Below are 15,158 nucleotides of genomic sequence, written 5' to 3'. Positions count from 1 at the left end.
CAACGATTCGCTCACTGATTCGCTGAAGCAAAGTAAATTAAGTAAATAGATTTACATTAACTGAGGCGTGCAGAACTAGATACAGCGTCCAAACTGGATTAACTGCTTTTTTTACCCGGGAGCTGAAAAGTAAGTGACTTTTTATACATAACTATTCATTTTAGTTTATTTAACTAATAGTTAATTCGTTAAATATATTTTTTGCATTCGTGTATCATGCATGATGCAAATGTTTCTTTCTACAACTCTATGTTAGAATTAATATGAGAAAAGAGAAGTTGTAGCGATCTAGCTGAGTACCAAATCTGGGATCGTGAGTTGAAGACCTGCTCATGCAGCTAAAATTACTCATATTATGATAAGAGTACCGTGTATAAGTGCTTTACACCTGGCATGCTAAAGAACCAGGGAATGTTGTGGAATTAGAGTGTCTTCTGTATCTTGCGCTATATTCCAACTACGGAAACGCCCATATTAGTTTCCGTAAGCGACTTTATTATATGCCCTTCTCAAATGCGCTCATTTAATTAGACGAAATGAGTGCACGCGCCGGTCCGTAAAAAGCGATATGGACCTGCAAAAGTGATAATGACTCTTGTGGCATCACTTGTACTTATATGTATGAAACATGGGCCAGTCAAATGAATTGAATGCGATTGAGAAGGGCATATAACAATTATAGACTTAAGTTTCTGTCAATATGTGTTTTTACGGACCTGGAAACTGATATTGACCAATGACGCATCCGTAAAAACACATATTGACCTCAAACATATGTCGATTACTGTGTAATAGATAGGCTTTCAAGCACGCAACCATTATGAGAAACTCATTTGATGTGAAATTGAACGCAGAAAACTAATTTATGAAAATGCAATGTTATTTTTATGTAAAGGATAAAAGTTTAAAGTAACAATAAGTGTACATAAATCTAAATAGTTCGGGTGTTTAACTTGCGTGGTACTAGTTAATATCTCTGCACTGCAAACACAGTAGTTTAGCGTAGTAATAACTGGCTACAGTCAGTTAGCAGGACTGCAAAACGTTAACTTGTAAAGAACTTGTTCTCTGGAGCAAGCAGTAAAGTATATTAAACTGAAAAAATCTAGTGATATCTGAAATGGATCACTAGTCACTTGATAGTGGAAAGGTTTGACTTCTAAGTATTTACCATTAACATGTAGTATGGTCTGTGTAGGGTGCTGCTCCTTGTCTTTCTGTCATAACAGTGCGACAATTCGTCACTTCTCAGTGGTATTCCAGGCTTTTCCTTGAAAGCATGCAGTATGGCGTTCGTCATTGAGAGGGTCGTTTGTATCTACATCTTAGCTACATATGCCGAATAAGCAATATCATGAAATAACTCAGACGTGTCATCAATTCATATCATAATTCTCAAGAAGGGAAAATTAAAAGGAGACGTGTTTAATATTAATTTTATTATTTATTTTTAAATTAGTTAAATAATATTTTATTGTAGATTACATATGCACATGCATAAATCACAATTATACAGATCATGAAAATAAGTACATATAAAGGGTTGGGCCGAATGCTATTCAAGCATTAGTCAAGGCCCCTTTAACGCAGCTCCGCGTCATAATTTTTATTAGGCCCAGATGGTCAAATTTAATACTGCCATTTGACTTACATTGTCCTAAACTAACAACAAACTTTCTCTTATATCTTAGCAGATTACATTTTTTTCTGAATAGCCGCTGAAATCTGTCATAAAAAAACATACACATTTATTTAAATTCAGAAAATTGCAATAAATACGTCCAGGGCGTTGAAATATTAAAATAAAAATATGCGACGTAAGAGTGGTTAAACATTGCTCAAAAGTATCCTCAACTTTTGAAAGATAGACAAATTGCAATATAAATGCTAATATGAAATATCTTAAGCTTTCATCTAAATTACCTACCTGTAAATGTGAAATCAAACATAAAGTAAGTGTAATGGATGTTATTGACAATTACTAGGCTGGTGCATGTTTTTCTATACTGATGATAATTCAATGATGCAAGTAAATTCAGGCTGAAATGGATAAATATTCACACCTTGAGTTCATACCAACTTAGACAAAGGTCAACACTTATAGATTTTGCTGCAACTAAAGCCTAAAATGCATATCTTCACGTAATGTCTTACTTACACTCTTTGCCTAACGCCTGACATATCTAATTTTCTTTCTTGTTTACATTTCTGTCTTCCGTGATGCCGTGATGCTTTGCTTCCTATTTTCACATAACGCCTTACACTACTATCTTCTCGGAATGTCTTTATTGATAATGACAAAATCGTGTTTAAGGAATCTGTTTTGAGGAGTAATATAAATATTAAGCTACAAAATGTGTGTTTTCTTTTCTTAAAAAAAGTTTTAAATAGGAATAATTTTATAACTCAGTTTATCATGTTTATTGGTAGGCCACTACTGACTCTATACACTTATTTCGGTGTTAAATTCCTAAATATATATAACGACATGATAATGAATAGTTTAATTATACACTTATACAAATTATGTCAAATATAAGGCTTGTGATTAACAAGCAAATATGAACTGAAAGAAATAATTCCGCATTGTAAATTTTGTATTGTATATTGCCGGACTACTATCATTTAATATGCATGACCTGACACCGTTCTATAAATAGCGCACGCAAAATTTCGTTTGATAACAAAACAACAAACAAACAGGTGGAGGTATATGATAAAAGGGTCATTACAAAGAGATTTTATATTCGGCTCTCGTAGATTTTGCAAGGATGGATGACACTCGGTGCTGAACGCCTCGTGAGATCCGATCTAGCAAAATCCACTGGAGCCGAATACAGCATCACAGATCACGCTACTTTTATAATAACTCTTTTATATTTCAATATTGACGTCTTACAATGGTAATACTGTGTCTGTGTACAATTACTACACTAAGTGGTCTGTATACAAATTGTAAAATATTGAATTTCCTTTGTGGGGCTCACAGAAGCATATCATAATATAAAAATATAAAGATAAAGTCGGGTTTCATAAAATGTAATAATCTAATATGGTGAATGTATTTATAAATTTCAGACGAAGATAGACTATAAATATAAGTCTTGTTTTCATTGGGAAAGAAACTTAATTCAGCAATGTCTATAAATAAGCTTATATATCCCTCCAGTTTTGTTAAATAGTGTCGTATACAATATACAATTGTATTAAGAAGAAGTTTGAATTAAGATTACGTTGCTCATAAATCACATCAACCTTTCCCTTATATTTCAGTGAAAAGGACAGGATATAATACTGAAATCCAAAATGAGATATTAACACAAAAGTCAGGATATTTTAAAAGAGCTAAACATAATTTTAAAGTCTTGATATATATCAGGTGACATCAGATGTAACAGAGCTGTAAACGATGTCTACACATTTTGAGAAACTGTTTCTGAAAGAAATTTCATTTTTCTTCAATTTTTAAAGTGAAAAAAATAGGATGCAACAATTTTAAGTGAAATGAAAACGAATCACCGACACAAGCAAAAGTAAAACGGGTAAGTACTGGCTTCATATCTAAACTCTGCCGGCCCCATGCCCTCCACACACACAAAAAAAACAACAACAAAAACTCTAGTTATAATATAACACGATTAATAATCATAATTACATCCCGTATGTTGTTCCTAGTTGTAACTGCTTTCTTTTTTAAAGATTATAAACTAAAATACCTTTAAAACCTCTATTTACAGCATTGTGTCAAATACCAGTATGCAGAAGTTTCGTGTATTGTTGTTTCTGTGTATTTTAATGGTTGAGGAATCATATGCCGGAAGCCCAAATACATGTGCTACTTCACCAGACTGTCCACTTTTCCCGAACCAAAACGATGCCACGGTTTCACTTCAAGAGCTGACACAGGTATAGTTTATGTCATGCATAACATTTTAACTATGTTAAGCAATCTTTGAATAGTTGTTTACTACATGTATATATGTGTATAATCATTGAATGTGACATTGAATGTCGTTATACGACATTTATCTGTAACAAAAAACAAAAAAACAAAACAACAACAACAAAAAAAATCATCTCTACTATTTCAAGACTTAAAGTCCTTTTATGTAAGCAACCGAACATTTTATTGAAAAAGAATTTAATCACGAATTTCGGGTTTCGTCAAGGGTCTGTTAACTTCTTATAGTGCTTAAGCATTTTTGAATTTCGATTGTCATGACGAAATCTATTTTTATGCAATATCACGCAAAGATTAAAGGTTTTCTTAAAAAATGTATAAATCATACATGTAATTAGATATTTAAAGTATCAACTGTATAATGTTCTGAGGTAAGAAACTCACGATACCAGATTGCGCTAATTCGGTCAGAAATTAGATAAAGAGCAAATCTTCATAGCTGTGTAGCCATGACAGAGAAATAGTTTTGTTCAGTAAGTATGTTAACTTTATACCTTTATACCTTTTGCAATACAAAATCAATAATTATTTTTATTCGTCTTCGATTATTCATGTAGCATAATTCTTCAGATACGCTGCAAAAAAAAAAAACAACAAAAAAAACAAAAAAAAAACGACATTGCAACAAGGCTTAGAATTTTAGAATGTTATTACCTTTGATTAACAGACTCAGTGAAACCATGTCAGCTGTTATTTTGATTGACAACTTCACCGAATGTGACAGCTCTTAATTAGATATTTTCATCGTGTACGTGCCAAGATATTCCATTATAAAACTAAAGAGACTATACAATGATGCCATGATCGTGTAACAGAAAGCATTTAAAATTATGTCGTAAAAGAGCGCATACGGTGATGGTAAAGTCTGCCAAAATATAGCAGTTTATGCAGTCATAAAAATCATCATGTTATCAGCCAAATCCTTCAATTACCGTAGCTTAATAAATTGAATTTGTTCCATTGTAAACAACGTCTGCAAAGTTTACAGTTTTATATTTCATAAAACAATAGATCCGATCGCAGGAATGTAATATTTGTTGTTTTATATTGATATTCTGCTCAATTGCATTTTGTCAAGTGACATATCGAAATTTAAAAACGTTAATCAGATCATTGATTTCATTCAATGTTTATGGGTAAACAATTTCCGCTTAAGCATGTTGTGGGGGAGGACTCGGGAGGAGTTGGGACTTGCGGGGTGTCGCACTTTATAACCTCTCAAAAACAGACTCATCCAAACCGAGTCTGTAAATTTTTGTTTGGCTTGAGGCTATGCTTCGAAAGGATCTTTTATAAATTCCATTCTGTTGTGCACACTCACTCTTCCGATAACTTTATTAGAAACAAAATCTCAACTCTAGCGTCATCTTTTTTCAAGTCAAACTGATTCTCGTGCTTCTAAAACTCAAAAAGTGAATATCAAAATATAATATCATCACGGATTTTGTTTCGATTCCATTCTTTAGGCAAACTAAATAATCTAGAGATCGCATTACTCCATGTGCCATTTACTAGTGCAAAAAATCTTAATTTCCGATTATGAAGAGGTTCTTAATGTGTTGTAGTTAACACAAATTCAAACAAGTTTAGCTTTCTGTATTTAAGCTAGCTAGCTCATTTAGTATTGTTATGCTCAACAATATCTGCGAACTGCATTATCTGATATACCAGCGGCCAATAACCAAGATAACGCAAAATAAAAACAAGTTTAATTTAGATAGAGACCTTTTCTTCCATACATTATGAAAGCTGGTTCTCAACCTGCCAGTATTGTACAGAAAACGAGAAAAAAAGCCGTCATCGTTTTCGTTGTTTTGATAACAACGTAACTAACACCCAAGTAGTTCCTTATTGCAATGATCCAACCTTAAAAATGAAATGTACTAGCAATGGAAACCACGGAAAACCGTTATGTGTAATATTTTTAATTCTGGTGTAAATATGATATCACACATTTAGTGTTCTCTTTTGGTAATGGCGGAGATGAAAGCCGTTTGTATTATGTTTATTTACTATATTTACTATATCTATTTTGTTCTTATCTTACATATTGATTATTTAAGAATGTACAGTCCAAACACTGGATCATGATCTATTACTCCGAGTTTACCGCCAAACAAACGTATGGAAAATGTAACTTCAGGTGGAATGCTCCTGATTCAGATCAGAACGTTAACAGGGAGCTGATGTGTTAGTAAGTGAAGAATTAGACATAGTAATAATGTTTAATAACTCGTTAAAGTATGTTCGTATGTGTGTTTATATTAGAGGACTATACTCTGTTTTCTCCGCAGAATTTGAATCCTCTAACAGTACCTACTTATTATTTGTTCCCCAAAAGTGATCGACATTTTAGCAGCATGAATAAGACATGCATAACTTCAGATATGTTGTCCCTTACATATGTATCAAATCGTCAGAAAAAGCGTTCAACACACCTAGGGATCAAACTCGCAATGACTGGATTTATAGTATTTATTTACAAACATATAGTTAGCTTTGGCTTTATTTTGATACCTCGTCATAGCGTTTAAAGCTGGCATTCTCCGAGTGAAAATCTCAAACTTGAATTATTTTACATTAAATTAAATTCACTCCATTTTCTTTATATATTGTGCATACTAGCATTGTTAAACAAAACACTTTACTTAATACACTTAAAGTATCTGTTTATGAAATTTTCATTATGTTTACTTAGTGTGTTTTATTTTTTTCTTCTTATCTCCAATGCTAATCATTGAAAGAATAAATATTTATTTATCCTGCTGGATGTGTCTTTATATGTTTACCACTTCACATACACAGGCTAACTATCAGAATATGACAACAAACTGAAAATATTATCTTACAGATGTTTCCATTTGTATCAACATATATGTCATCGATATATGCACCAAAATCTTGAAATTCAAAATTTTATTCTCTGTTGCTAAACTGTTATTTTACCACCTACATTCAGGCCGTCCTTCTGTGTTAAATTGATACAATAGACTATTAACCTTGAAGCAGAAGCGTCATAAAATGAGAGGTGGGCATTTCTACATTTATTTACTTGGAATCTTATATTATGAATACTTATACTTGAAAAAGTATATAACAACGGTTAGTAGACTGAAATCTACATCAATTTTGCCAGGAGTAAATAAAAATAAAAGTTTTCTTATACAGTTTCAATTATTTTCCAGTAATCATGAATGAAGAACTGTGAAGACTATGCGCAAAAAGTAAAAAGGATGTCGGATGACTGCAGCAGAGCATCTGAGAGTAATGGTATGTTATGTAGTTTACATATATAGGACAATGATGATATGTAAAACTGTATGTTATGAAGGTTACATATATGGGTGAATAACTATATGGAAATTAGGTTACACATATAGGAGAATAACAGCGTGTTATGTAGGTTAATTGTAGGAAAATAGTGGTAAGGCATGTAGTTAACATATATATGAGAATAGCGGTGTATTACATAGGTTACATATATAGGATAGTAAAGATTTGTAATGTATGTTATATATATACAGAAAAAGAACGGTATGTTATATAGGTTACATATGTAGGAAAATAATGGTATGTTGTGTAAGTTACATGTAATGTATATAGGAGAATAACTGTATGCTAAATATGTTATACATGATAAAGACATAGGATTTGTATTTACAAATGTTTATGTACAAAGATATTAAAATTCAGAAAAAAGAAATCCAACAAAAATATCTAGTTTACTTGTTCAAGTATATAATTTTCCAGGGTACTGGTATATGTGCTGATAAAGTGTAATTACTACAACATTTCCGACTGTTGCCACAAAAATTACAGACCTAGTAAAATTGTCCTGTCAATACAAGTCGATTAAATAAAACACGTTAAGTGTCTTAATAACTTTTAAACACCGCGAAGAAGCATTTCGAATACTGGTAGTCTTTTAATGACCATCATGACAATACATATCCAGTATTTCTGTTTCATAACTCAGTTAACTATCAATCGCTCGAGGTGGCAAAGGGCAAAATGCTCTTACTGTCTACTTACAGGTTTTCGAGAGATCAAATCATACAAAATATAGGGACTAGTAAAATTGTGTACGAAAATTATTTAAAAATGTCGTCAGTAATACGTACCTTAATGAAGAAGGCCTGATTTCTAAGTATCAGCACATGCAAAATTAATGAAACGTTTAAATTGTGTTTCTTTATTCAACAGTTACAAGCAAACTAATGGATGCAAAGTTCTTCAGTCAGAATCTTGACCAGTACTTCTGGTACGATTCCTGTTATGAATACAACGACGCTAACCAGTGCACAATCCGCTACTTGGATCTTCTAGTTAGGAAGGATCGATACCCTGGTGAGTAATAGCCCCCTAGTTAGCTACACTCTGGTACGTTACCATCTGTTCGTAAGTATGTCGTTATACCCGGTTAGTAATAACCTGCTAGTTAACATCTCTTTGTTAGCCAAGCCCGATATCCTTGTACGTTATTTTATCCTTGTTTGTAATTCCCCATTACATGGTTACATGTGACTTTGAAAAGACGTTACAACAGCGTACATTTTTTGAAACGTTTCAATGACCTTTTTCTTTCTAAAAAAGATTTATTTACATTTTTAAAAGTTTTTTTTTCATAAATGAGACGGTTTTTCAAACTTGATATTAATTTGAACACAATCGGAGATTTTATTCTTCAAATGTTGACTTTAGCTTACTGGCAGATAATGTAATATTGAACTATAGACTGGTCAATCGGACAAACTATGGGTAAGTGATTTATGTTAAAAATGATTGTTGTTATACATCCTATTTTCACGCAATTATACTCATATATCGACTTTTCAGCTTTGATGATGGAGGACGACATTATCTTCCTCTCCGCCATTATTTCATCACGAGCAGGCTCCTGAGTAGAACCACCTCTGCAAAGTATAGATATTAAGTGGTGCACGTAATTTATGCAGCAATTTTTTTTAATATAAAAGATTAATGGTGCCCAGTGATATGCTATTTTATCAAACCTTGACATTTCTAGTAAAAAAAAATAGCATTTCGCCATACAGACACTAAATATTAAGAATGAATGCAAGACTCATGTATTGTTTGAAGGTTGAAATCAAGCCCGCCAGTTTCACGCAGTAGGTAGAATGTCTGTTTATCTGAATTGACCTTTGAATATAGAGAATAATAGTTTGAAACCTAGGTGTGATGCATGTTCTCCGTCAAGATTCGGCGGAAGGCATTGCTGTGTTTAAAGTATTTTTCAATTATTAGTATATAGAATTAAAAATTATTAGAAAAAAATCGCTCTACTGTAGAATACTGTGTCTAACAAACGAGCTATCTACATGTGTTTGTGCATTTAACGCTTGAACAAGACGAGGGGTTGTTTGCGATCGAGACCGAAGATCATATACCAAAGGCTTCTACAGGGGTGACGTTAAAGCATAACACAAACGTTTGTTGTCGCTATTCTTGCATACAGACATTAATACGAAATGTATTGTTTTCATACCTCATAACTTTACAATAATTCTGGTACACTTTTTTTTTTATTTCCGTTCCGTGGTTGATTTGGGTTTCAAGCATCCTATGAGGAATTCATCCAGCTGGCTTGCGGGTGGTTGGTGGATCTACCCAGGAGCCTGCTCGTGATGTAATAATGTCGGAGAGGCAGTATCTTCCTCCACCATCAAAGCTAGAAAGTTGTCATATGACCTATAATTGTATTGGTGTTACGTTAAACACAGCAAAAACAAAACAAATCATTCTGTTATTCTAGGAATAGGAAATGTCTGCATATTGTAAATATCCATAACTGGGCACAGAAATCAACAACAGTGCCAAAAGCATGTATTCAAGGTTTTTAATCGATGAGCTTTATTTTTTGTTATTTAAACATGACTTTGGCCATATTTTGCATACATTAAAGATTCGGTAAATAGGAACACAATTTCATGACTAAAATTTACAGTCGTGTTATATTTAGTACGAACATGTTGACATTCTTTCAAGATTATACAAATTATGTGAGATATTACATAAGAACGTACATATTGACATTTGGCAAGGTCGTAAGTATGATTCCTACATGCGATTCAATATTTTCACAGTTATAAACGAGCCTTTATCTAACACCAAACTCTCTCTAAAAGTGGGGAGGGTAGTTGTAAGAAAACCGCCCATGTATTAAAGGAGATCAGTGAATTTCCTTGTGAATGCACGATTTTTCTCCAGTTAAAACATACTCGGATCCAGTGAACTTAGAAGTTTTTTTAACATATACAGGTACAACTGCATGCTTAAAACAGATTGAGTGTGCCCTTCGTATCATTGCAACGAGCATAAATTGTAATTGTAACGTAAAAGCAAGCATGCAGTAGATCTTTGTTCAATATTTTGTCAGTTGTACAATGGTTAATTTCAAATTTACATTTTTAAACGATTCAGGAGTTTACTCTATGCGTTAAAGATAAACTATTCCCAAAGATTGGCGGCAACGGAGTTGGGGGTCAAACTGCAACTTAGACTGAACCACCAATTAACATGCAATTTAAGTCAAAATCAAAATAGGTTTTGAATTGAACTTTTCAAAGAACATTTATTCTTTTTTTTTTTTTTTTTAAAAAAAAAGATTCTTGAACGCGAAAATTCGTGTTTTAATTGTCAAAGTTTGGTGATACATGTAACAGCATTTTGTCAAAACTAGCCAATATTCAAGTAAAACTCATTTGAGCTTACTGTCGTATTGGCCTTTTGACTAAATTGGTGTCTTATTTTGTCCTTTATGTCTCAAACCTTTCATCCGTTATTTGATACTAAGTAACAAGATTTTACTTGCTGCGTTTTGTCTTTTTGTACAAAACTGTTAAATGTTTTATGAAACTTCCGAAATATCTATGTTCGAAACTGAGCACAATTTCAAATCATACTTGGTGGTTTACAGTTTTCAAATCCTTTAGTAAGGTGTTTGTCTATGATTATGAATAACGTTAATCATGTTTAACGTAGAAATGTGGTATTGCATTTATTTGCTAATATGGTACAGTCTTTAGAGAAAGAAAAGAAGTAACTCAGTACGATCACATATTTTTGCAGTTGTAAATCAAATCTTGTAATGCATAATATTCACTTAAATCCAAACTATAGGTAAAATATTTACATACGGATAGATCAAAATTGACTCAATTATATTTTTTGTTTGTTTTAAGTTAAAGCTGATAGAACTAGATTGTTTTCGTTGAAACCATAAACAGAATACACTATAGATATCTATAAAGCGAATTACAATTATGTGAAAAGGTAGGAAAATAGTCTTTAAACAAATTAATTCTTTGGTTCCTTTAGATTCCCAAAATGAACGGATGAGAGCACATATCTTCCTTTGTTTATTTGTACTATTATTTTGAATACTATTTATCTACAGATTCGGACGAGAACGACAGTGAACTTGACCTTCAGGGACTACCATGGCATCAAATAGTTTCTGATCTTAAAAATCACTTCAATATGAAAATCTCGGATGTGAAAATGAAATTTTCGTGGAAAGGACCAGGTATCAGCACCTTTTGTTTACTTGTTTTGTTTTTTTTTCTGCATTTAATCAAAGCAGCTTTAAAGTTGTTGTAAAGCCCCTTGGTTATAAGAAATGAAATGAGGCATCGATGTATTTGAGTTGATATGTATGTATTATCAAAAGCCACATGTAAGGGATATATTTCACAAGACATAGATCTATGTAAACAGAACATTAACCTGACTCTGTCAGACCAAACTTTTGAATTTACAAATTTTGTTGTCACAGGCAGGTAAAATTCTTTTTATTTTTTGAATTGTCATAATCTGCTTTAGTTTTTTAACATTTTCTTTTCGCTTTCAAAATCATTTGCTGAATAAAGTACAGAAAACTATTTTTGTTAAATTTTGTAGAAAAAAAAATGAAGTCATATTATTAGTCCCTTTTTACTATTTGTAGAATGCGGATTTGACGGAAAGATCATACATGAAACAAGCACTGCAACTCGAGGAGGAATGAATGTCTTGGCATTGTTTCTCATTTTGATTATAACATGCATGTTTTAAAAATTTATCTGTTTGTAATATGTTAATTCTGTTACTAAGAACAAAAAAATCAACTTCACGTAATGTAAGAAAAGCGCCAAACCATATTTTAGTCTCTTTGTAAATTTACTACTGTAAAATGTGTAAAATTTACAAGGGTTTACTTTTCAAATTCAAAATTCTAGTGAATAATAACAAACATCATCGGGAAAAGTACTGATAAACTGCTATGAAGCGCGAAGTCTTCATAACAAGTGAAAGTGCTTTTTTGTTGTCCGTCAAATCTCAAAAATAATGCATACATTACACTAAGTCTACAGTAAACATATTAGCAACCGTGGTTCAGATGGTACATACCTTTTCTGATGATGGTCATATGATATGACTTGAATAATCTTGAAAGGTGTGTCTTTGTTGTTAGGAACAGAATTTATGTATTGTATCACGTGCATGTTCCTTATTCATCAACGTTTTAACAAAGCTAAAAAGATTTTGCTGTGTCTTTTTGTTAAAGAAGCACATACTGTAACGAGACGTTGCATAAGAGTAACCTTTCCAGCTATATGCTGCTGAGCGAAGTAAACACAATTTAAGATAAACAAGTAATAAAAAATTAAATAGATGACATTGTGAATTATATATTTAATTTGCTTTAAAATCATTGATGTACATGGTTCCATACATGTGACCCAGGTTAAATTTTTTCGTTCATTGTGTTCTCAAAATTCATTGCAACCTTATGTATATGTAAGCTAGTGAAACAATATCACTTGCTATACAGGTTATGCACATTTTTTGAACGTCTGTTGTCAGTGTTTTTATCTGCCTGCTTGTTTGCTTATACGCACTTCTGATTAAAGATATATTTAAAGCCATATCTGTATCAAACGATTACACTTAACCCATAAACTTTTCTTTTTTTGTGTTTTTAACTATTGATCAAATACATCGTGGACAGGTTAAATGAATAAAATAGACAATGTCGAACCCACTCATACCAAGGATAACACAAAAAGAGTAACCCTCTTATTTTCACTGTATTGTTTTGAGAAACTTGGATAAATATGATTACAGACTACTAAAAAGTTAGGAACACAAAATGTATTCCGAGTTAAGATTGCTAACGATTGGTTCGAAAGGTGTAATTGTGCCATTGTATTCAGATGGTTGTTTTCTTGTTGTTTTACCTTTTGCGTAAGCATTGAATACACGCGCGTATCGTTCGGCAGAATTTCTTTAAAACAATTTTTTCACGAGCATTTGTTGTATAATACAAAAACTGTTCCACTGGGTGTTTATGGGGTCTTCTATCTATATTGTTCTGTATTTTTGTAACATTATGATAGCTTGTCAGGGTCTGTGATCAATTTACTGGTTTATGCTCTCCAGTTGTGCATTGCCTCTGGCCGTTTAATTGTTGTGCCCCGCTATGTTCCGTTGGTTGTTCGTTTGGGTTGTTCTCGTATTTTTTGCTTTGTTTATGTAACTTTCTGATTAAATTAGGTTATGAAAGGTGGTAAATTCTAAAACAAAACCTGATGAAATCTGTAATAAGATCCATTTAAGGCTTAGTACGCAACAAAGTCTAAATAATAATAGACTTCATTTGACTGAGGCTTTTCATGACAGTTAATAAAATGTTCAACACCCGTCAGATCCCCTAGCACCGCCAAAATCGCAGTTATAATATAATTGAATGGTCTGCTTGATGCAAAAGACCCAGGAAATATAACAACACTAAAAGTCCAAGTGCAGAGGGAGACCTTTGAAGGTCGCAATACGACACTTAAAGACTGCTAATTGTGATATTAAAAAATCTACAGGAAGACCTACGGGACGCATGGGACAAAATGAAGCTAAGTAAGAGCGGGAATATCTTACATGTACATTTATGCAATCTATTGGATGTAATCGTTACGCTTATGTATGTAGGCAGTACTTGAGAAGAAGTCAATATATAGACTGCAATGAAAAACGTTTGTTCTTTTTCCATGATTGCTGATACTGGTCTTATACCGGATGTTAAAATTGTAATATATGTTGTAAGTGTTATAATTTATGTACACGTTATATTACACGTTATATTATAATTAATATCCATTTTCTTCTATTTTACAGAAGATTAAGTACGGTCAAATATACACAAATATTTCATTTTAATATTTAACATTTACCCTTTTTCATTCAGTGAGTTTAGATATGCATGGTTAAAAGTTTTATATCCATCTATCTGCCTTAATTTTGGCAAAAGAAACACACACACACTGCATCATCAACGATGGCATTGCATAAAGCAAAATATCTCAAAGTTTGTTAGCTTTGTTTTTTTTAAATCAGTTGTGATGATATTCACATGTACATTCCGCACAAATAAAGACAAATATACTTCAGATACTGAAAACATCTTGCTATGTTTTGAATTTATTATAATATATATTTTAACTGAATAAAGGTTAAAATAAATTCTATAAGGTATAACATGCAAGGAAGCAATGTAAATGAAGACAATATTTGATTAATCTCTTCACGAAATACTGAATGTATTATACCTCTCACACCTCCCAGCCCTGGCATCCAGCGGAACTCAGATTAACATGATTAAAATATGCACGTACAACATCTGGACAATGTAACTTTTTTAATGTAATGGTTAAAACGAAATTGTGCATATTTACACATAGGTGACACTATTTATAAAATAATATATACCTTTTTTTCAGGCTAAATTTCTGCATTTCTTTCAGAAGTGTTTATGTCTTAAAATCTGATGATTTGCGCGAGCTAAAACCCTCTATTTACTGTAAATCACTTTATATTAGCGTGATCTTTATTTCGCGAATTCTGAATTCGCGACGGAAGGGTCAGAAATTTAAATTCGCGAAGGTTCTTATCTTATATTAGCGAAATTTCAATTCAGGAAGTCGTGATTTCATTAATGCCCATTTTTCAGTACCGTACCGAATTTATGCATACAAAAGACTCGTTGTTAAAAACACATGGTCCGTAACGGTTATTCCGTATTAGCAATCGGTTACTTTATTCACACAGACTGAAATAATTGAGCCTTTAAATCCTTATTCAATTTACTGGCCATTATTCTTATTACACTTAATAGCTGATAAAATGTTCAAAGTTTGTTACAGCC

General features: G+C 32.4%; 1 protein-coding gene and 1 long non-coding RNA gene across 2 annotated transcripts; both read left to right on the top strand.

Moving 5' to 3' along the window:
- LOC128551237 (uncharacterized) lies at positions 1-6,155 on the top strand. Its single transcript, XR_008368726.1, has 3 exons — positions 1-129; positions 3,738-3,906; positions 6,025-6,155. It is a non-coding gene; the product is annotated as an uncharacterized LOC128551237 (long non-coding RNA).
- Positions 6,156-7,162: 1,007 nt separating this feature from the next.
- LOC128551103 (uncharacterized) lies at positions 7,163-12,888 on the top strand. The gene is made up of 4 exons (XM_053531495.1): positions 7,163-7,231; positions 8,165-8,308; positions 11,379-11,507; positions 11,928-12,888. Exons 1-4 carry the CDS (start codon positions 7,195-7,197, stop codon positions 12,032-12,034), a joined length of 417 nt encoding a protein of 138 aa, XP_053387470.1. The 5' UTR covers positions 7,163-7,194; the 3' UTR covers positions 12,035-12,888.
- Positions 12,889-15,158: the final 2,270 nt, after the last annotated feature.

The sequence above is a fragment of the Mercenaria mercenaria genome, chromosome 19 (assembly GCF_021730395.1).
Source record: "Mercenaria mercenaria strain notata chromosome 19, MADL_Memer_1, whole genome shotgun sequence".
NCBI lineage: Eukaryota > Metazoa > Mollusca > Bivalvia > Venerida > Veneridae > Mercenaria > Mercenaria mercenaria.
Note: the sequence above shows the minus strand (reverse complement) of the source record. Positions and strands in the feature narration are given on the sequence as shown.

Coding starts and splice junctions, on each gene's coding strand:
- LOC128551103 (XM_053531495.1), top strand. CDS start 7,195: ATGTCGGATGACTGCAGCAGAGCATCTGAGAGTAATG. Junction 8,309..11,378: donor TAGGAAGGATCGATACCCTG/GTGAGTAATAGC, acceptor ATTTATCTACAG/ATTCGGACGAGAACGACAGT. Junction 11,508..11,927: donor ATTTTCGTGGAAAGGACCAG/GTATCAGCACCT, acceptor TACTATTTGTAG/AATGCGGATTTGACGGAAAG.